At 36.6% G+C, this 24080-nt stretch overlaps 1 protein-coding gene across 4 annotated transcripts in view; it reads right to left on the reverse strand.

Moving 5' to 3' along the window:
- The window catches only part of RFX3 (regulatory factor X3), a 128583-nt gene that overhangs the window by 61815 nt on the left and 42688 nt on the right, over positions 1-24080 (reverse strand). For all 4 annotated transcript variants that reach the window (XM_084504000.1, XM_084503999.1, XM_084503997.1 and 1 more), the window contains exon 2: positions 3089-3213. In XM_084504000.1, the coding sequence (XP_084360126.1) occupies positions 3089-3205 (117 nt within the window). In that variant the 5' untranslated portion in view covers positions 3206-3213. The remainder of the gene's footprint in view (positions 1-3088; positions 3214-24080) is intronic.

Raw genomic sequence — 24080 nt, forward strand, 5'->3', positions numbered from 1 at the left:
TGGTCTTATTCAGTAAGAAGTGTTAATAAATTACTATAAACATAAAAATAGAAAAGATTCAGCTTACACCAAACTGCTGTACATACACAAATGCATATTATAGTAACTTAGAATTTGCTAAATTCAAGAAATACCCTATTATTTTTGTAAATTATATTCATATAAGACTATAAAATGAATGTGAATATTCACATATTTTGTGGATACCGCTGGCATTATTATCAAGTATGTCTTTTATAAGCCATACAAAAAAAAAAAAAAAAAAAAAAAAGAATATTGTATATAGCATTCACCTAAAACCTTCCCTCACACTTTCAACATTGGTAACTTGGAACATGCAAAAATAATAAGGCCTCTATCTCCCATCTAAATAATGACATAATCAAATTAGTGTTTGTTTCTCCTGATTTTCTTTAGGCAAATTGACGTGCTCCTAATGAGTATACCTAATGCCGAATATTTAGGCAAATGCAACCTATACGCAGAGAATTCTTCAGGGCAGATCACACCTACAGTCTTCTCTACACAATGACTGTTTCAATGTTTGATATTCTTTTTTTCCCCCCTCACCTTACAGCTGAAAGTACCTATCCCACCTGCATTCTTCATCACATTTCTCAATGGCATAGCATGCTCACGTCTTCACTCTTATGTTTCTCCTCACCATACATCCACATCTTTTAAAATTCCTAATGTTTTCTCAATAATTCTATAATCTATTTTCTTTCTCCATATGTAAGTATCTCCCACATACCATGTTTTACTCACTGCAATACTGTCTATATTGACTGGTCTAACATTCTCATTGCCTATTCAATGCCTGCAAAATTTTGCAAAACTCCTCTTCCTTGGCTGCGTTGATCCACTTAGCTTTTCTTTCTGAAACATTATGTTGATTCCTACTGGCAGAGTTGGAGGCAATTGGAAAAGTATAGTCTAATATTACCATAAGGAAAAATAATCCAAAATACTGATAGAGTATTGAATGCAACGAAAACTCAGAAAGCAGTAGTACTAAACAGGACGTAACAGTTGATCAAGGACAGTTTTCCAAACTTGCATACCACCACCACCACAACAACGATAATAATAATTAGTTCTCATTAAGGCCTAGTAAGGCCAAAACAATAAAACAATCCACTCCTTGGCTTCTGTCTTTTGACATGAGTATTATATTGATAAACTGGAATAACTTCAGAAAAGATACAAACAATAGGTGACAGAGATAAATGTATTAATTATGTAGGAAAATAAAGAGCCAAATCTATGATACAAGTTTTCAGAAAAGTAGCAATTTTACACAACAAAAATTTATAAATACCAAAGCTATATGCATTGTCCATTTTCTTATGAAAAAATATAACAGAAATGCATAGAAGATCCCATCCTTACACTTAATCAATTTAATGATTAGAACTAAAATACTATAAAGTATCCTGTATGCCACTAAATGATTTTCAATCTTCAATCCATCACAGTGATCAGTATTCACATGGATCAAATTCAATATGTAAATTAGACCACCATATAACATATTTGCTTAAATAAACAACTGTGTAGCACTACCAAATTGTTGTATTTTATCTGAAAAGCTGAAATACAGCAATAACAAAGAATAAATCACATAAGCTACATCCAACAAATATCTGTCATCATATGAGAACATAAAAACTCGTCAAGTTATCCAGATCATATTTCATAAAGAAAAAAAAGTCCTGTACTTTACAGTGCTTAAAAAATAATTAGCCAGACAGAATCTCCTACAGAGGTTTTCTGAGTTGAAGCATCACTGAAGCATCAATTAAAACTTAGCACACTATTAAAGAACCTCTATTCTAATCAACATCAAGTTAGGAGAGAGCTGTACAATAGTTTGAACTCAGGAAAATACTTCAGACAACTGTTGATTCACTAACGGTGAATTCTGAGCAAATACACACAGACAAAGACTTAAATAACATTTTTAAGTCCAGATTTAATGCTTTGAAACATTTTTGGTTTAAAAACAAGCTTGCATCCTAAAAGATACATGAACGTACAAGCAGTAGCTATAGTACTGAAAGGCATTTGAAATGTATCTTGTACATCAGGTAGAAAATGTTAGAAAAATGTAGGAGTGTGTAGAAAAATGTTACAAAAGCACATACCACCTGGAAAAAACATACCACCTGGAATTAAACTTGATAAAATGCCAAAAAAATAATTTAGGGAACAATGAACTCTGTTCATTGACAGAGACTGACTACACTATGTAATAAGTTATATCCAATTCTCAAATTAACGATTTTCAAATTAATGATTTTTGAAGTCAGTTTTTGAAGTCAGTTTTTTTCATCAGTTGATGAAAACCAACATCAGTTGTCACCTAGAGTACTTGTCACACAGACAGCTAATTTCTGTATAAACAGGAAAAATCTTAGACAGTTGTTACTGCTTTCACGTCCAGTCCCTGTTATCAACTTCACGACTTTTTCTTTTTTCCTTCAGTCACCACTCACAAAGCTTGTGGGTGCTACATAAGTGAGTGACAATCTCATGTAACAGAGGTGTAAATTGTTCTGGCTGCTACAAGTCTTCTTACGTTCCTGGCAAATGTACATTATGAATTACATATGGTCATATCACAAATACTTTCATGACATTGTGTAAAGATCTGCAGTGAATCAAGGCTAGAGATTAATCACTTTACATTGCAACATTTATATTTCACTTAATTGGAACTCAAAACTAAAGGGAAAATGATACAGCCAGCAATATCATAAATATACTCATTATTCATGATTCAAAGGAATAAATGTAATATTCAGAGATACAAATTAAATGTATATGAGCTATTAGATAAAGTACATAATAACATACTATTAGAATCACGTATGCTGGTGCTTGTCAAGATACTCTAGTTCAAGGAACAGACCTTGAAAACAGATTGCTTTTCTACGTGGCTACTTTAGTTCCAGCAAAATAAAATCATTAAAGCTGAGCAAAACAGTTAATTCAGCAGCCCCATACAAAATCAAGTTCTTTACTACATTGTGAAGAACTATCCCTCAGGATTTTTTTATCTCTTCCCAAAACTAACACCACCTACCTGTTGCTGAACTGGTACTTGCTGTACTACCTGCGTGGGCACAGCTGCCTGGCTAGCCACAGATGTCTGTAAAGTCACAGTTGAACCTGTATCCGACCCAGTCTCTGATGTCTGCATCGTGGTCTCTGAATAAAATTAAGAAGTAAAATTAAAAGGTTAGTACATTTATTTATTTTTTATTTTTCATTTTGACACTTATTTTGGCACCCTAATTTGGTGGTTTTGTCACTTAGCCTAATTGGATATCAAAATCTGCTAATACCAATCTTGGTATTAGCTAAAAGGCAAATTTTCCCCTGCTAGCATGAGTTAGTGCAAATGCTTTCCATCTTACTTTTTTAATACTTATATTTAAAATATCTTTTATTTACATATGCAGAGATATCTCATTTTGTTACTTTAGGAATAACTCAGAAAAATCAGCAGCAAGTAAAGTCTTCTCTAAGCTTTTAACCGGTCATCGAAAACTTTTTATTTTCTTTCTTACTGAATTATACTAAAAACTCTATACAAAGTTTAAAGTTAAGCTTAGAACACTTCGCAAAATGAAGGGCTGTAATCTGGAAAGCAGTCTCTGAAAAGCATTTAACGAGTCACAGTGAAAAAGCAACTCAAATATCCTTCAGCAGAAAGCATTAAAGCAACCATTGTAGTTGTAATCTGAGAAGAAATATTACCACTAAAACCATAAAGTACATATGCAGTAGAAAAGCAGCTAAAATTGTGACACTGACATTTTAAAGGGAACAACAGAAAACTGGATACAATATAGTGAAATGATTTGTGAGACAAGGAAAATGCTTTACAACGAAAACTTTATCAGAAAGACAACTGAGAATGCCATTTGTTCTCACAGAAAATATATACTGGGAACTATAGGGTTCCTCAATTTTGCACAGAAGATATAGCAATACAATTGACTGGAAAACAAATCAACAGTATTTGAAAGCCAGGAAGAAGACTGTTTTGTTTTGTTTTTTAATCAGTATCTTTTATGCAGTGGGTTATTAACCAGTGAAAATAATAACCAGATGAGGCAGTTTCTTCTTCACCTGGTACCTTCAAAACAGAAGGCTGTATATTTCTGTGAAGAATTACAGTAAACAAATATGAAATAGTAATCTCTAAACTAATCACTATCTAAAAGCCTTTCTTAATCCGTATTAATCTATTTTAGCTACAAAATATTTTGGCAACCCAAGTACCAATATCACCAAAAACGAGTAGCGTTACTATCTAGGTTTCTTTGAATAATCTACAGATCTACTAATACTTACAATGCCCTAACCAAGTAATTTTTTAGCTTAACCAACCAGACACAGATGGCTGGCAGGAAAAAAAGTACACTTTAACCTCCGCCAGACAAAGAAGTCTCTCCCCCCAAAAAAACAAGCTACAATATTTACTGAAACAAAACCATAATCAAAAATGTATCTATTCAGGAGCATACTATTTCATAGTAGGAGGAATTCATTATTGCACAAATAAACCTTGGAAGCTCCTCAGAAAATTCAATATTCTCCTTGCTTGACTACTGAACCAGCTGCAATAACAGACCTTCCTTTCAAGGCTGGGTTCCAGAGCAGTTTAAGCTGATTTAAAGCCAGGTTTTTGCAGCCCCTCCCTCTAACTGACTGTGCATTCAAATGTAGTCCATGCAGAGCAGGAAACAGGCATATAAATTTGGGATAGGGACAGAAGACAGGCAGGAGTTTGCCAGCTGGGAACATTATTGGCTTAAACTTCACTGAGCCATGCCTATAGTGCATAACAGATTTAACTGCTTTTCCAATATTCAGAAAGGCTGAAAAATTGTTGATCAAACTTGTTCAAGATTGATCAATAAGCTCGAAGTTACTATGACAACTGAACCCTATACCTCTTTCCAGCCTGCCTGACAAAAATTAGGATATAGAAAGAAAAGAAAAACTAAACTTCACAGACTATGACTGAAATATTAAAAGTCCTAATTAAATTAGGATTTAAATTCCCAATTATAAATGGATGTCCTCAGGATAGATACACTTACTGTGAAACAGTAAATTTCATACTTTTATTTGTATCTAAAGAAAATGCAGTACAAAATCCAAAATAAAGTTATTTATCTCAGAGAACAGTGCTACATTTTACATATCAGTCTATCCTAGCTGAAAACCAATAGTTTTGCCCTTAAGTCGAATATTAACAAGAGCATTCATCTTCCAGTAGTAAAGTCCTGAAAGAAAATTTTATTTACTTTCCAATATGCAATCATTTTTGAAGTTTCTTCAGGTAAGTTAACTTAACATTGTGCCATAAAAGACCTTAGATATTAGCCCAAACTCCTCCACAATGTAAATGTATGATCTTAAATAAGCTCTGAGTCAAAGGTTTGGAAAACTATTTTCTGCAAAGAAAGGCAAAATGGGAATTTATGTTTTATATACATATGCATAAACTTATAAATGGAAATAGTAATCATAGCACTGATTATCATACGTTGTGAAGAGACACAGCACACTGGGATAGCAAGTGCTTTTGGGGGTTATCGAAAACATAACACATGACATAATAATGGCAACATACCTAATGGAATACTGATAAAAGGAATACTTTAGTTTTATACTAAATTCTAACACTATCTTTTAAACACTATAACCATTTTCTAAATTTGCGCAATTCAATTTTTACTCATCTCTTGGTCAGCACCAAGTCACTGCTAACAAGAAAGAACCTAGGCTGTAATAAGATCTACATTCTTAAAGGAGAATGCAATGAAACTGGCTATTACAGGAAACTGTGAACTTCGATTTGCATTTAATTCATTTACAGATCTAATTTCTGATCATCTCAGATTCATTTACAGATGATCTTTCACTTTCTGAAGTCAAGCGATTTTGATAAAGAAGTATTCTTACTACTTAAAAAGCAAAGTCACTATTAACTATTTTTTTTAATTGAAAATATTTAGAAGAAACAGTTTCCTGTTTTACATAATCATATATAAAAATCATTAGGCAATTTTTTACACATTATGGATCCTTCATAAATACAGAAAATGAAGAGAAGATAAAAATGTGTAGTGCAGACACAGTGCTGCCTGGTAAAAGCTACTTTTCAGCCAATTAAGAATTTAAAATTTTCCAAAAGTATCAAAACAACCCTGTGGATATGTCTACTCAGTTAGTGATGATGCTCAGCCCTTAACTCATAAATCATATGAACTTTTGTCTCAGCCCATTGCCTTCAACTTGATAACATCCTTCAGATGTGAAGTAAAAAGAGAAACAGCTCATCTGAGCCAGCTGGAGTTCACTCTTACATGTTACCCGGGCAAAAACACTGGTAGGCTGACAGATTAGTGGAAATCAAAAGCTTAATGCTAAGTAACTTCCTAAAGCATTTCTCTGCTATATAAATGCACTTCCAGTCTGTTTCGTGGCTCAGTTAATAGGGTTATTTTAAGCCACCAGTTCCAACAAACACTCATACAAGGCACTGCATGTCCAGCAGGAAGCAAAAGTGGAGAGTCCAAAAGAATTAAAAGGCATTATTTCGTAGCACCCTTTAGCTTCACTTGACTTCATGTGGTTTCCTGGTTACAGTGTACAAACATGTCAGTCACCGAAAGGGAGGAGGAGTGCTGCTGTAGTCAAATACAGTTGTGACTGGTAAGAAGCCGTTCCGACACTGTTAATTGCTGTGTCACATCTCACACTGTACTTGATCATTAATTACATCTGCAATTCCAGATGAAGTGAAGTCAGAGGGAGGTTCTCTAATCTGAGAGAGGAACCTAACGTCTTCCTGTCCTTGTGGCAGTTGTCATGGAGTGTGCCTGACTGCCATTAGTGCCAGCCCTTTTAGAAAAAGGAATCAGCTTTCTCACAAGAAGAGAGGATACCCTGCTTGTAAGCCAGCCGCCAGTCACTGTGGAAAAGCCTTGAGATGGGCAGACCACAGGTACCACTGACAGTCTGCTGACAGGCACTGAGGGATGCTAAACAGGGGTAGTCGAGAATCAGGTACTCTGCCCAGTCCTACAGGTGAGTGTACAAAGTCACACGAGACCTTACAGCGACATAGGAGAGTGGATCCAGGGGCACGTGGGACAGAATCCCCAAGAACTGCAGACACCCCAGAGGACCCCGTGGCCTGTCCTAGGACTACCTATGACACAGCTGGCACTACGACAGTGACCTGCCAAACTTCAGGCCTCGTCATTTCATCCACAGGACAGGGAAGCTGTGTAACTTGGTAAACTGCACCTACGTTTCAGAACAAAGTGGCTTGGTGACCGAGCCCATTTCATCTTTACACTGTCCATTTGGTGACAGACCCATATTTAAGTATTCAATTTAATGTGCTCATGTAGCTCAGAATCATAGTTACATTTTTCTTAATAATCTGACAGGCTAATTGGTAGCTCTATAGACTGATTTATCACTAAGTAAATGAGGATGGCTGCAGCATGGCTGGGGAACATAAACTTTGCTGTTTGTTTTCCCTATGCAGAAATAACCAAATGATTGAATACTGACTTATTCAATAGTATTTTTTTCATCATTCTGCTCTAAGTCTTCATCCCAAACGCAATTCCTTACCATACAACGTTATACATGATTGACTATCCTTTGCAGATGCCATATAATATGTTTGAAAGTAAACTTTTATCAACTTCCTATTCACTATTAGTTTTTGTAACTACATGTTTGTGAGGCAGTCAGTGTAATTCTTTTACATTGCATCGATATTATATGAACACATTTTGATAATCTAATGGAGTCTCTCCATTTCTCACTGATGCTACTTATAAGTGCAGTACTGTATACATGTATTACAGCAAAAAGACACCATCCTTGCCTAATGGGAGTCAGGTGTATCACAAGCAACAGATGCATGTTTGACAAAGATCCTTTTTATTCTGGCTAATTAAGCAGTTGGACACACCCACCTGTTAATGGTTTTGCTTTGTATAGCCAGTGCTTGCTGTATCATGTGAATGTAAAGCAAATAGGGCACATTCTGAAAGAAGGCTAATTAACCCCTCCAAGTGGGAAAAAGATATTGCCCAAGCCCAGCTGCTGAACGTGACAAGATTAGTATTTCTTGAGTCTAGCAGTACTCAGGCAAAGCTACTATGCTGAAAATTACCCTTTTCCTGCATATTCTGTAAAATTTCATGTTGTCTGTTAAGTTCCCCAGAGACTTTTTAATACACTGAAATTCACAATTGGAATCCTTCTGTCTTCTAGACTTGAAATATCAAGGCTAAATAGTTGAAAACTATCTAACTTGATCAATTAGTTATCAAATAAGATTGTTAAAATGTGTCATATTAACGATTACTGTTTATTTTCTTACTGGACTGTTTCACTCTGAACTAATTGACTTTTTTTAAAGCTATTAGAGTACACCAAGTTTTGTTCAGCTGCATATGCATTATTGCCTACACAAAATGATATAGCAGGTTTTAATTTAATGCAGAAAATAAAAGCCTGTTATTTACTTTCAAGTGCAGCAGGAAATTTTTTTTTCTCCTCCAGAAGGCTAAATAAAACATCCCAGAAGGTAAAGTGAACAAAATCTTGTAATCATACACAATAATGACAAGCTTTTAATGGTGAGAATAAAAAGCTAATCTTCAGATCTTATGTATTTATAATGTTGAAACACCAATATACTCATTAAGAATTTCTAGCCACATAATGTGTTTCACAATAAAGGAAAGCTTCTTAGAACATCTAATTTCAACATGTAATGAAGAATGCTTGGTTCCTGAACAACAGCATAAATTGAAACAAGTCTTAATAATACCCTAGAGTTTTAGATAAGAATTCTTTTTTAATATTTGTGCAAACATAAATTTTATGAATAACTGCCTTCAAACAAGAGATATTGAATGAATTACAGGGAAGCAGTTATTTGTATTAGCAGTAAAGCAGAAGGCAGTTTATACATGCTATTCACAGTGGGGGAAAAAAAGGAATATTGTAAGTAATTTTAAGATACTAATGTATTTTCATGTCAGAACACCAATTTCTTACTAAACATTATTTGATCATTTGCCTTTTCCCTGGTTCTTAGGGATACCAAGGTAAGCAGCTAAACACTGAAGATATAAAGACTGGTTCCTAAATATTTCAGTTAGCAACGTGCATTTCATTACTCTTCTCAGCTTTTCATGGATATATGGGTAGAGTAGTGGTCTGAATGGCACTGAATAAAGTATATAATCTGATTCTTTGGATTCACATATAACTTCCAGTAGTACAACCCTATAATAGCAGAGTAACAGCAAGAGGAAGTATGGAAATGCACACAATAAAAGAGACCAATGCAAGTGGTAACTGCTGGCAACTCCACCAACCATCTCTTTTACCACTGCTCTGGTTAAAAAAATGCAATGTTTTTGTTGAGATTAACAAAAAGTAGTTTTATGATATTCTGTCCTGGGCCAGGGAGGGGTGGAGGGTGGATATAATCTAATACTTCAAGCATTGACAATCACCACTTAAGATATTTTGCCTAACAATGTTTTCTGAGGAAGAAAGTGAAAGCAGAGCACCACCTGTAAAAGATCATTCCTCTCACTTCTGTATTGATGATATGATACTGGAAGTAGATTCATATTTCACTTCAGAGGTGAGTTGGGTTATTTTTTTCTAACATGCTGCAATACTTTTGTCCAAAGAGAGTTTATGTAAACCTGATACTAATGAAAGAAAGGGAGAAAATCTGGTATGAAAACGGAAATGACACTTGTTTTCATCACTCAATAGATCAAAATATAAAATGAAACAGGGAAAGCATTATAGTCATTGGAGAAGCTACTTAACAGAATGAGCAATTTTTACAGGAAGTAGTTTCTGTTCTCTGTGTGTTAACTCCATGTTACAAATGTTTTGTTGTGATGCTTCCTGTTATATTTTCACAGAATGGTTGAAGTTGGAATGGACCTCTGGAGGCCATCTGGTCCAACCCCCTACTCAAGCATGGACACCTAGAACAGATTGCGCAGGGCCATTTGGATTAAAACAAATGAGCAAATTAACCCAAATCCTCTCTATATTTCAATATTTGTAGGCTTGCTACAGTGATAATTCTATGTAATCATTTAAACTATTCCAGGTTGAATGGACTGGATAAAATCTCATCAGTTTCTTCCATTTTGTGAGAGAAGGATGTATGTCTTGCAGAACAGCAGATGACTTAGTGATTACCTTCTCCTGTTAAAAACGAAGGGACTAGATATATCTTTCACCGGTGCTTTCTTCTGTAGTGTGGAGTCCCACTTGTGAAACATACACTTTTATTCTGGCCCACACACATACCACAAAACTGTTGCCTCTAAAACAGAAAAATGAAAATATCTTGTTTGACTTACACCCAGACTCCTGATTAGACTGTTTGATTTAGAATAGGAAATGTAGTATTTTGTCTTATTTGCTTCCTTGGAATAGTCTGCAACTATCTGACAGGAAACAAAACTGGAAAGCAGTTTGTAAATATGTAATGATCTTCTGAAGAAGACAGAACAGATCAATATCTATGTAGTGACACCTGAGGATAAATAGTGCCTTTGGGCCAGACTGGTCTTGACCCTCAAAGAGGTGTTCAAGTGCCAATGACATCTCGTGAAAGCTGGAAAAGAGAAAAAAGTCTCACTTTTGCTCTATGTTTCCTTGTCCAAGAGTCCAGAAGCTTGGCCATCTTGACCTCAGAGACTAAAACCTATGAATGACTGTGGATATCAGAGCCAACAATAACCATTATGTTTATGGGACTGTACACCTATGACTTGAACAATCTTCAGTGTGGTACAGAATAAGCCAAAGTTTTGTGAACGGAATTACTTCAGTGCAAAGCTCCTTTCCTTTACTGATCACACTCAGACATGAATTACCTGGAACAGTCTGGCAGGGTATGCGAACTCTTCCTTGACAGCAGAGTAATTAACTCAGCCATGAAGCTGCAGTCAGCACAGAACACCTACATAGCTTGCTCACCGCTGTATGAAGTACATCACGTAGATGTGACCTTTGAATTGCCACAACTGAAAAGCATTTTTAACTGTTTCAATAAAACCACAACTTTCTGGTGTAAACGGTTGACCAAATAACTCACAGAGTCTGGAATACCAAAACATGAAACCTATACTAGAGGAATTTTTAAAAAGTAGTATTTTGAATAATTCTGTGTCTTAAACCAACACAAACTGATGTTTTAGGACATCTTACTTACCGGGAGGTTTGTATGTTTTTATGCTGTAATCTACTTTATAGATCTGCAGAGAGCATCCTTCTCCCTTCCACTTATGATTGTTCCTGGCTTGACAGCATTTGCTGTAGTAGCACATATATCTCTGCAGATACTTAGGGAGTTTTGTTTTATGTTTCAAAGAGGATTTTTAAGGACGAATGGTTTAATGGACTGACAGTGGAACATAGACTAATTTATTTCTGAAAAATTTAAAAGGTACAAATCTTAGCACTTTATGTGCTGGTTATAGATAAGATCATAAAAAAGTTTCTTGTATCTTTTTTTTTTTTTTTTTGTGGTGCTAATTGTAATTATGCATGATATTAATTTGTTTAAGTGAAACACTGATACATGGAAATTTTTCTGATTAAGCTTTCTCTTCAGTTTTCATAGTACTACATTTTCAGACACAATCATTACTCCATAAAGAAAATGGAAAGCAAAGAAGACCAACAGTAACCTTGACTGTATTAGGAAGGGTGTAGCCATCAGGTGCATCTGTTCTACACTTGAGACCACTTCTGGAAAGGTCTGTCCAGTTTAGGACTCCCTACTACAAAAAGAAAAATGATGCAATTAAGTCCAGCTGAGAGTCACAAGGGTGGTCAGAGGGCAGGGGAATCTGATGTGGGAAGAAAGGTTGACCAAACAGGATTTATTCAGACTTGAGAAGTCTACAGAGAAATCTTATCACTATCCATCTCCTTCACAATGGGAGCGTGTAGAGGTAACAGAGCTAGAAAACTACCAGAGATGCACAGGGACAGGATGAGAGGCAACAAACAGAAGTTGGAACACAGAAAATTTTAAATAGATACAAGGAAAAAACAATTTTACTACAAGAGTAGTCAAATAATGGAAAAGGTGATATAAGTTTGGAAACCCCATTCCTGGAAGTATTCAAAACTGAACTGGACATGCACTAAGCAACCTGGTCTACTTAGCCTGGTTTTGAGCATGGGATAGATTAGATAAACTCCAGAGGCCCCATCCAGCCCATATTATTCTGTTATTCTGTGACTGTAATTTCTATAACATAAATAAGGACTATAGTCTAGTAGTAGAAATAAGAGAAAAAGCGGTAAAATACATTTTTATTGCATTTAATTTTGAAGTAAACAGCAATGTTGAGTAATATAAAATAATCACATCAAAAAGGATGTTATTTAAAGCTGTGTAGTCTTTCAGAACCTCCAGTACTCTGTAGGCTATTATCAGGTTGGAGATGTGCCAGCTTACAGAATTAGTCTGCTTAAAGAGCACTTAGACCATCTCAGCCTTTACCAGTACTGTTAGTCATTCTAGGGTTATATTTTTTCCTTCAATTTCTCTGGTTAACTGTCCATCTCTGAACTAACTGCACAATCTCCTGAAGAGAAGACGCACAGGTAAATTATTTCCCTCCTAAATGTCATGACATACCTTTATAACTTCAGAAAAGGTACACCAAAGTATTTTTAGTGGTAAACAATATTATTTTCTGGTTACCAGAGTTTCTCTGAGACAGACTCCCCACACGCTCAGTCATAAAAAGTAGCAATTTCCTGATGTCATTTGTAGCAAATAGTACTCATTGGAGAAATGCTTGCATGTTCTTGTTTCCTACCCTTTCAAAACTGACTGCAAGACTTTTAAAAGTTACATGGCACTCCAGTCAATTTTCCCTCCTTCCATAAATCTTATAATATTAGGATTCCAAGGAAAAAGAAATACCAATAGGAATTTTCAAAATGTATAGTCCACTCCAAAGAAAATGAATTGCATAAAAATATTCCTTATTTCTTCAAGTGTCCCTCAAGGATTTCTTGATATGATAGAATAGGAAGTGTTCCTCAAACACAGGTTAAAAACTGTATTAACCATTGTCATAGATAGCCAGGGAGCCAAAATTCAAAGTTACTAATTAACAAAACTATGAGGAAGAGACCTTCATTTTGGTATTGTACTGTGGTTTTTTGTTTGTTTGTTTTTCAGTGGGACATCTTCTAAATACTAAAGATGATGTTTATGCTGGAGTGACTCTAGTTCTCAAATACATCAGTGATCTAATAATGTAAGTCTAAAACAACTTAGACTTTCATTGAAAAAGGTATGCCAACCTAAAAAATCCTAACAACATTCTTTCCACATCTCATTTATCTGTTCTTGACTCATCTAACATTGAGGGGGTAAAAACTAGAAAATTGGTAGTGATCAGCAGGTACATTAACCTATTTTCAGTTTATCCAGCTATTACGATGTCTAGTTATCGCTATTTTGCTATTTTCTAGGCATCAAAAGGGAGATAATCTATCAGAAAATCTGGAACATTTAAGTTTCCTCTAAATAGCTTCACTTACATTTAAGGGGTCCGTATGCAGGAAGTGAAAAACCATACTAACTGGCTGCCGCAGCGGGCACGATCAGTTGAGGAGAGAACACACTCAAACTCAAACTATGGAGAGGTTACTGACGGTTTGGCTCCAGATTCTACTGGACGGTAAGAGTGAAAGCAGTTTCTCTGCATTTGCTGCAGTGTGGTGTGTGATACCCAAAAGAATAATGGGATATAAAACTAATATGAGTAGACTGGAAGCTTAGGTTTGAACAAAAAGTTTAGAAGACAAAGCTACAAGTCTTTAAGGTAAGAATACTAACAATAAACTAGAAGAAGAAAGAAGGACAGTTTGGATCTGTACATCATCTTCACAAATGAAAAATGAAAAGAAAGCTCTTAGAGGAAAACAGATATCTCAAATTTCTCCACCACCATACAGATGGAAATAATAAGAGCTAGTTCAAGAACAGCTGGTAGGGTGTATGAAATAACTTACTCAGTATGCTTCATGTAACTTTGCCTCATTAATAATGAAGTTCACTACTACATTGCTCATTTACCTTGTTTGGAATATATCATGGTATCTTCCTGCCTCCAGCTAACACAGATAGGGAATTATTTGTGCACTCACTGCAGAAAACCTTGCAGCATTACAGTAGCAGGCCTGCTGTCCTTGGTGAAAACAACACCTGTCTGATTCCTACTGCATTTTTTCGCACAGCTTTTATTCTATAAAATGGCTTCATCCCTTGAGTCTTCTTTACATAACAAAAATTACACGAATTATGCTATGCTGATTCTGTTCACACAGAAAGAGCAAATACACTGATGACATTTGGAACTTGCACTGTATAAAACAGCATGTACAGACTTTCAGTACAAAAATCACTTTTATTCCTATAGAGTTAATATACCAAATCTCCAATTCTGCCCTTATTTCAGAGAGCAAGCTACTTTCCTTTCCTAGAAATAGAGAGCAGTTCTTACATCATCTGCAACACAAATCAATATGTAGTTTATTTTGTAACTTTAGGAGGACAATTTTAACACAGCTGAAAGCCACAAATTGTCACAGCTACTCACTTATTTAGGATATACAGATAGGTATTACAGGCACTTCTGCCAAGATTCAACAAAAGCATGCAAAATCTCAACCACTGTATGGGGAATTTCTTGACTGCAAAAGAATACTCACCTAAATGTCAGACACTACATAATCAGATATGTGTTTTAAACAAGTTTGTTGAGGTGTTACTTTTCACAGTATATAGACCAATTCAGCTATTATATTTACATTTTTGTATCTGAGATCAATTCATAAATAGAATAGTGACAAGATCATGCCCAGAAGAATAGTCTTTTTGTTTGTTTGTTTGTTTAAAATTTTTGGTGAAAAGCAATGATTTTCATCTGCTTTATTTCTCTAGATTATAATTTAAGTTTCTAATACAGACTAGAACAAAGTACCAAGCAGAAATATTTATTTTTGGCTTAAGAGTTTGTTTTGTTGTTGTTGTTTTCAACATTGCTATGCCATGTTCCATTGTGTTATTCCAAAGCATACAATACGCTCCATGTACCAAATACTTAATAGCTTTCTGCTCCAGATTTCCTTAGTTGTAATTTTCGAAGTCAAAAACTAAACAGTTCCCTGTATTACAATAATATCAAGCAAACAGAAATCCCTTTTTAATTCCAAGAAATAACAAAGAAACAAAGCAATAAACAAAACCCCTGAACTCTGCCACCACAATTAAAATACAGTCAGTTAAAATGTCAAAGTCTAGTATGTTCCCAAGTGATTCTTCATTTTTGGTGAATTCGGATAATGACAAAATTACATCAATTATTTTGGAAAGGCAAGAGAAAGAAATGTAGTTCAACTGATGCCATATATATTACACAAGCTCAGTGACCATACTTGGGGGAGTTTAAAAAATGGACAGATTCATGCTCTGAGTACTGCTGTACCCATTGTAGATCCATAACGAGTATGTTTACAAATAAGCCAAGTCTAAACAGTTTATTCACATTTGAAATGTTAGGGCTGCTTATTAACCACTACAGAAGCCAGTCATATTTACTACTTTTTCAATTACTGTATTTAAACACTTCAGGCAAAACAAAATTTCTTTCTGAAGTGCAAATTACACAAATCAAGAACACCAGGATGAGCTGCATGCTTTATTACACACTACAAGAAAAGACTATCAAAAAACAATGAAATGTTCTTCCTAACTTTTAAACTACTTACAGAGACAGATGCTATGCATTTTCTAGAAACAATGAAGTCATAGGAACATCCTTATTAGAGTTTTGTCATGTTTAGCAGAATCAGTGCTTTTTTCTTCCTTCCTATCCCACCTTTCTCTCTACCTTCCCAAAAGTCTCAAGTTCCTGAAGAAAAGTTCTCTACCTTAGGGAACACTACTTGCACATTACACCTACCTAACTCAAACCTTAGAAATAGAGTAATTTTGCATTGTGGAAAAAAAAAATAATCCATTTTATATTTTCCCTCTTCATATCAGAAACATGGCTACTTCTGAGATACAACACGAAAAAAATCAGTATTTACATGGTCTACATTTACAGATGGTGCATGCAAAGGAATTACAATGTAATTATCACCTATGCAGACATGGCACATTAAGGTGAAATAAGGTGCCTGCAGTCTTCAGGCCAAGGTTTATATAGCAAATTTAAGGTCTTTTTCTTAGGCTTTGCCAAAATTTTGCTTTAAAATATAAACCCATGCCCCATGTCTGGAGGTGTTTAATGCCAGGTTGGCCTTGGCCAACCTAATCTAGTGGGTGGCGGGGGGGTGGAGCTAGGTGACCTTTAAGGTCCCTTCCAGCCTGAGCCACTCTATGATTCTGTGTATCGTTAATAACACCAGCTGTTACACAGAATGTGAAAATGCTAACAAAGAATACAAAGTTATATGTATTAATATACATAATGAAATATTAAAAGTATGTTCCTGAACTACTAGACAAGAAAAATAAACAGGAACAGTTATACATGTATTGAGGTACCACCGTGTAAGCTAAAACAAATTTATGAAGTTATTTTGTAAGTTGCCTTCTACTAACTTTAAACAAATACTAAAATAATGCAGATACTCTGAACTGACTCCTCTCTACATTCAGAACAATGAATTAAATTGAACATTGATATAGCCTCCGCATAACCTGGGCTCTTCCTGTGCTATGGGAACACTTCCACATTTAAACTGCTGACATGCAAATGTGTATGTACCACAGAATCCCTCCTGAATTTAAGAAATATTTCCAGTATCAGCTGTCTTGAAATGAAGACTATCTAGGGAAAAATGCAGTTTCAATAAGCTGGGTGTTTTCATCAGAAAGAAAAGAAAAAACATCAAAAAGAGAATGAAGAAAATTCAACCGGTATAGATAACGGAGTTCCATAAACTGCAGCCATGAAATTTTATTCAGCAAGTATGCTGTAAACAGTTATTAGTAAAAAATGTAAGTGGCAAACCTTACAATACCAAAAGGACTATATGACAGAGATTCCTATTCTGCATTCTCCAGAATATTAATAATGATGTGGAAGCACCTTCAATATTAGGATGATACAGACACACTATGCTAGCTGTTCTGAACTGAGTGTATGTGGACATTGCTAGTAACTTAATGAAAGCTAGTGTAACACAAAGAAGCATTATTTGCCCCACACTTGGTATCCTATGTGTGGACAGAAGTAATGTGTCTCACACTTGGTGCTCTGTAAGTGAACACACTAAACTGGAGGTGTGTGTGTGTGTAATTTTATTCCATGCTCAAAAGAGAATAGTTAGATCCATACAACATAACCTATTCCATAAAAGCTATTGTTCACTAAGGAGTATTGTTCACAGGAGAGTGACTATAAATGTCACCCTATACAATGTAACTCTGCACCTTTTATAATGAGTTGTAAAGAACAAATTCAACACATGCAACAATGCTCACACTTGTAGCACAGCAACTTGTTGAGGTCCAGTACACTTTGCAAACTTCATACACTGTATCACTTTTATTTCTCATTTCTGAATGAGAAATATACAAGAAAGATAAGAAAATTAAACTAGGTTTACAAATAGACACATTTTATGAGTGAAATTACTTATTGTAATGACAGCCATTTGGCTCACAGTGGCAAAGCGTGCAATGAACTACCTTTGAAAAAGCAAACATCCTGCACCTTCAGGCTGACTACCACATGCATGGTTCCCATGGGCAGGAGAAGCCAGCCACTCATTTCCCCCTTGGGGGTCTGTGATCAGTTCCAAAACAAAAACTCCAGAACGTGGTGGGACAGGCTTAACTGGGGTGATGGAAAAGGCAAGAGAACAGAGGGGATTGTGATGAGGTTGGAGGGGTACAACCAAGTGAGAGCATCCACAGGGCCTATGGACCTGTCCCAGGAGTTGGTCTGTTGGGAGCCCCGTGCATCTTGGGCCATGTGCAAAGAAGAGCCCAGTCCCGGACTAAGAAGCCCTGCTGCTGGTACCAAACTGCCTGCCAGGATGGCAGCACTACTGCTGATGTAGCTGTGGGGCTTTGCACAGTGCTGCAAGACACAGGCTTTGCTGTTCACAAAAGTGGAAATCCAGAACAAAATGCCAACTTTACAAGAATGTGTTGAAGGAGGGAAGGGGGAAGGGAGATGGTAAGGAAAAGCCCTGGTGGGAATCCCTAACAAGACCACGCAAAGCAGAAGAATCATCTGATGGGCTCATGAATCAGGAACTCTTCTTCCACGTAAGTTTCAGAGAGAAAGGGCAAGTCCTGATGGGAGCTCCCTTTGCCCAGTGCTTTGGGGGAATCTTACACCTCCTTCTTATACCATGATGAGGTGCTCTATGTTTCCTTATCCTTAATTGCATATACATGTAAGAAGATGATGGCTGCCTTTTTAAACCACATTTACTGTGAATACAGGACACATTTTCCATTACATTTTAAAAGCAGCCTGCAGAACTATGCTCTTGAAAAACAACAGCTACTTAAGAAAGTGCAAGGAGGTGTTGCAGAGCTGAAGCACAAAGACTACTTTCAGGTGCAGTAGAGCGATAGGCAAGATGGGTAAATATATGAGCTGGTCTGTTAAAAGAAGACTATTGATTAGGAGAACTGAATTAATTTTGCAGCACTCTTACGTGTTTATCAGCAAGGAGCTGTGGAAACTAAAATGTCCCATAGGTGCAAACTACATTTCTGAACTTAGTCAAGCAGTAGGAGGATATCTCATGCTAGGTCACAGGGTTGTAACCTGCAAAGTCCTTTCTAGTTACTGCAACCCACTGCAGAGCAAGAGTTTGTGACCGCAAAAGTTGAGTGAGTATGAGAGGATGTCTGCAGGAAGAGCATCACTCAAATTGCTCTCTCAAACCTCAACAGGGTGTCTAGAAATCCAGCTTTCCCCTCACCCTGAAATGTAGCACAGGAGGAGGACAGGGTAGCAGAGTGATTCATGGAAGCCACATGCAGCAGTGAGCATGGCTGATCCAGATGTTTGGGGCTTGGAGATCTGCAGAAGAATAAAGATTTGTTATATGAGATCAGGTATTTATGAAACATTTGTCTGGGGTCCAGAGAAAATTTCTGACCATTTATGTTATTCGTTTGAACACTGTGATTATGCTCAGTGCTGTCTTCATGTTGTCAGCAAGCTGAAGCCTTTATTTTCACACTATTAATTTAAGCAATATTAAGCACAAAGAATTTTAGACTGTGTTAGCACTCAAATAGTAAAAGCTGTGTTTCTATGAGACTTTCTACTTGGCTATCATTATTATAAAAGCCATTAGGAGTGGGGTACACAATACAATCCCCCATTCTAAAATTACAGGCAAACAGCTGCACTATTTAACCTATCTGAGTAATGGTGACATTAATCTTTTTTGCTGGAAGTCTCAAAGCACTTACTGGTCTGACATGCAGAAGTGTGAAGTGCTGCAGAAGCTACAGAACAAACAGGGTGGTCTGTGCACATGAAGATGATGCTAAGATTCCCTTGTTTGAGGATCTGTTACATATTATAATATATATATATTTATAGCATTATTCTCCTATTTGAGAAGAAAAAAGGTTGTACAACTTAAAAGCCAAACAACAGCCTCATATTTCCATACATCTGTTCTCTGCTTTAAAGGATGAATATAATTATGGTGTAAGGGACATCAAGAAGCTATTTGGGGTAAGAAACTTTTGTGATCATTATTCTATACTTCATAATCCCATACACACTTGTAAGTATTATAGATGACTGTGCAGTTAATACAGGTATGAAGATAAGCTAACCATGCTGACAAATGCCTTGCAGGACTGGGGAATGTTTACAGAAGTACAAGGCCCCAGGTATTAAAAAGCAAATTGAGTTTTTCTATGGGAAGCATCATAAATGTAACCACTGGCCTTAAAGTGTAGAATATGCTATGAAGAGCTCTGTAACATAAACCAGGACTTCACGCTCATGATCCAGAAGTACAGGGCTGTAATTTTTTATGATATGAAATGCATGCAGGAAACCAGGACACATGTCCCAGATTACATTTTGACTCTGAAGTTAGCACCAGATGCACCCTGAGATAAAGAGGAAGGGACGGAAAAGCAAACCGAAGGAGAATAGGAGATTGAAGGGGAAATATGTTCTGTGGTATTTACTTTATTGTTTATGGACATAAAGTTTAAGGACTACATTTTGCTAGCATCTAATTGCAAAGGCTATGATGGCTACTTAATTATTAGCCAGCTTCTAAAGAAAAAAACCTGACAAAGTGGTACCCCCGAAGTGGTAAACATGTGCATAGAGATAAACAGCTTGAATACATACAGTTCATAGACTCTCTAAATTTTTGCCTGTTAAACTCAGTAGTGGTCCCCAAGCTTTGGAAATTAAGTGCTGCAAATGTTATTTCCTCCTTTTTTTCAGCAGTGCTTAAAAACAAAATTACATAGCCCCTCTTCCAACTTGAATATTATGGGGTTGACAGCATCATGTTTTGAAGAGAAATAGCAATTCTTGGCATGGTACACAGCTAATCAAAAGATTTTTGACTTGCAAAAAGGATGCTATTACTGTAGCCAACAGGATGCAAAGCCTTTTAGGTATGCTTGTAGAATACACAACAACAGAACTGTGGTGATGACTTCAAGCAATATGTGCATTCTATGAGAAAAAGGAAGGTGAAGAGATTAATGTTCACCTCTGTGTAGACTCCTCTCGGCATACTGTATTCACCTCTCCTTACTAGTTTATGTTTCTTAAACATAACATGGTGGCATTTCTCCCTCCAGAAGGCGATCATTGGTGGAAAAAGATATGCAGCTCCCTAAAATCAATGTCTTATGTACATGGCTGAAAAGGAAAACATTCAAATCAATCACATACTGCAAAGCAGTGAATATAAAGTAGGTGCCTACTTGTATTGTTATGCAGTCATTGACAGGGTGCCAACAGCTTTGAATAGCTTTTTTTTTTTTTTTCTTCCATGGCTGTGTCAAATGCTTCTATGAAAATGACCAGAACCTTCTGACAGGGATCACCTTTGGGCATTTTTATGGCATGTCACAGCAAAAGATGGACCACCTGAAGTGTACTGACATCAGCATCAGATTTATGTGGGAGCATGAGAGGACTGCTATGATGAAATCAGATGGGATTCTCACAGAGTTCTTAGCCAGGACCACACTGGTGATACTGCTGATAATCAGAGGTGCACTTCTTGCAGCAAGACAAATGCTGTATGTCTTTATTACAAAGCAGACCTCAATAAAGGTATATTACTATGATTTTACTAGCCTCTATACCTTCAGCAACAAACCAGTTCTCAGTTGGACAAACTGAAGTTATTTTTGAGAATGTGAACACTTTGATGGGCTACTTGTTCTGATCAAATTAAGATGTATCTAATAAAGTTAGGGTGCCACCAGTATCTGGGGAAGGCACTGGATGATGAAATGAAAGACATTCTCAAAAACACAGCACCATATAAAAAAGCTAAAATGTATACAGCTGCTCTGCAAAAACACTTGGAGAACACAGAACAGATAAATCAGAAAAGGGGGAAAATAACTCACTTTTCTAGAACAGAACAAGACAGAAGTGGAAAAGCCACCTGAAACTCCTGAGGCCCCTGACCCTGTTGTTCAGGAAGTGTTGGATAATATGAATCCATAACATAGGAATGTACAAGTACTGCTACAAAAGCTAAGGAACATAGACATATTTCTTCTTGGGAAAACAGGGAAGATTTATTACACAAGGATTTCATCAAGGGGACAGCTTGCCCAGTTTCGTCTGAGATGCCCTTGAGATGCATGCCTCTTTAACATGCAGAATACCTAAAGATTGGAATGTTTTTCCTGAAGCCATGGCTGTGGCAAATGTCCCATCATTTGTCACAGGTAATGCAGCAGACCACGCTCTCTTGGAACAATTAAAGTTGAATGATGAGAATGAGAAGCAACACACAAACCAATGTCAGGAGAAAGCTACCTAAAACCCCAGCAACTCACCCTGTAATATTCACTGTCATACATCAGTTATCATGAAATTTTAAACTTTGCTGTCTACATTGCCCACTTAAAAATAAGTATGTGGTGGGATACTTAAATAACACACACACAGCCTTACAGATGGATTCTAAGCTTTATTTACACGATACATTTATGAGAATCATTACAATAAATAAAGGTAATTTTACACTTTGTTTTCGTTACAACAGGATCATAGGCCAGGACTACAGCTGGAGAGTTCATGGCTGAAGCTCTAGTGAAAGAATCATAATAAGAGGCTTTCTGCAAAACATACAGCCTTCTGTTACCCCATTTCTTACCTGGCTATTTCAAAAGGCTATGCCTTCACTGCTGTCATTCTTACTGTGCAGTTATTGTATTTGTCAGCCTCACCTGCTACTTAACAGATAGTTCTAAGATGCTCACCAAGTCTATGGCGATGTTCCAGATGATATTCTGGGGGAAAAGTCTGGTGCTGGTGTTGCTGGGTAGCACACGGTGGAACCTGACACCTGCCATCCTTATTTTCCCCCAGTTTGAACTCCAGTCACTACATGTCCCGGACTTGGGCTGCTGTTTCTTTCTTTTTACTTTCACAGCAATGATTTCATAGATTTTTCCCTCACTGAGATTCACTTTTAAAGTTCTTTAGGATAAAATGTTCCCTCAATGGTTTTAGGATCATAACTTATTATGCACAGGTGAGTAAGTACGTGTTCCCCCAGTTTCAGCTACTAAGAAAATTCCATCCATGAACATCTGCTGGTAACCTTTCTCAAAACACATTTGTTATAAACACTGTGATATGCTCTCCCTTTTCAAGCAAAGGTGCATATTCTTTAAGTGAGTCCCAGGATTTGATTTTCCAAACCCTCACAGAGTTTAAACAGATCATATCCACAGGCCTTGCACTAATAGGTCTGTAGATACTATGGTTATAGCCCCTTATAAACTCTGATAATGTATCAATAGAATGAAAAGTGTTGCACACCAAAGTATCTCCACTGCTCAGTTTTAAGCATCCTATTAAAATGCTCTGTAGTGAAGGCTTTTAAGTCATTACTGTAAGCAGACGGTGAGTATTACACTGCCGTAACAGCTTCTTTAAAGGCTGCTGTAAAAATCCTTTCCGTAATTACTGGCATGTGCAACACCTGATAAAAATTGCTTTAAAAGCCCTGGTTATATCAGAACCTATTTTGCCCTTTAGACCAGTAGCAGAGACATGCTTGGATAATATGTCTGTCATGGTACTTAAGCTGTAATAAATACTGCTGTCGTGTTTCAAAAGCTACAGTACATCCACCAGATCTGTTGATATTGAGCATGCACCTCTTCACAACCACCTTGTTTCTTTTAAAGTGTTTTCATGGAAACTTGTGTAATCTGCAGGCATTCTAGTTAACAAGCCAAATAGCCATTTGGTTTTGCTTCATATCAACAGTTGGATAAAACAGGATTTATGTCCCCAAAGCTTCCCACTGCTCCAGGAACACAGTAACTAAGAGTTTGAAAAGATAAGTAATACTGATATTTCTGCTGACATGCCATTACTACAAACATGTAAGAAACTGAACACTTGGCCATGGTTTAATTCATTAACAGAGAGACTTTATTAACAGGTTATGATGCATGTGAGTCACTGGTCAAACTGTTCCAGGTTATTTTTTCACTTCCTTGAAAGCCACTGTCCACTCTCTGTTCTACCACTGATGTAGGCCAAGGTAGGAACACTTCCTTCTTCTGCCTCCTCAGATGGCCAGCTGGAGCTTTTTAAAACATTCTATAAGGACATCGACCTACGGATAAGGAAAACACATGTAACACAAGCCTGTACCACATCATGGTATAAGAAGAAGCTGTAAGATTCCCCCTAAGCATTGGGCAAAGGAAGCTCCCATCA

Source organism: Aythya ferina (genome assembly GCF_964211825.1).
Source record: "Aythya ferina genome assembly, chromosome: Z".
NCBI classification, from domain to species: domain Eukaryota; kingdom Metazoa; phylum Chordata; class Aves; order Anseriformes; family Anatidae; genus Aythya; species Aythya ferina.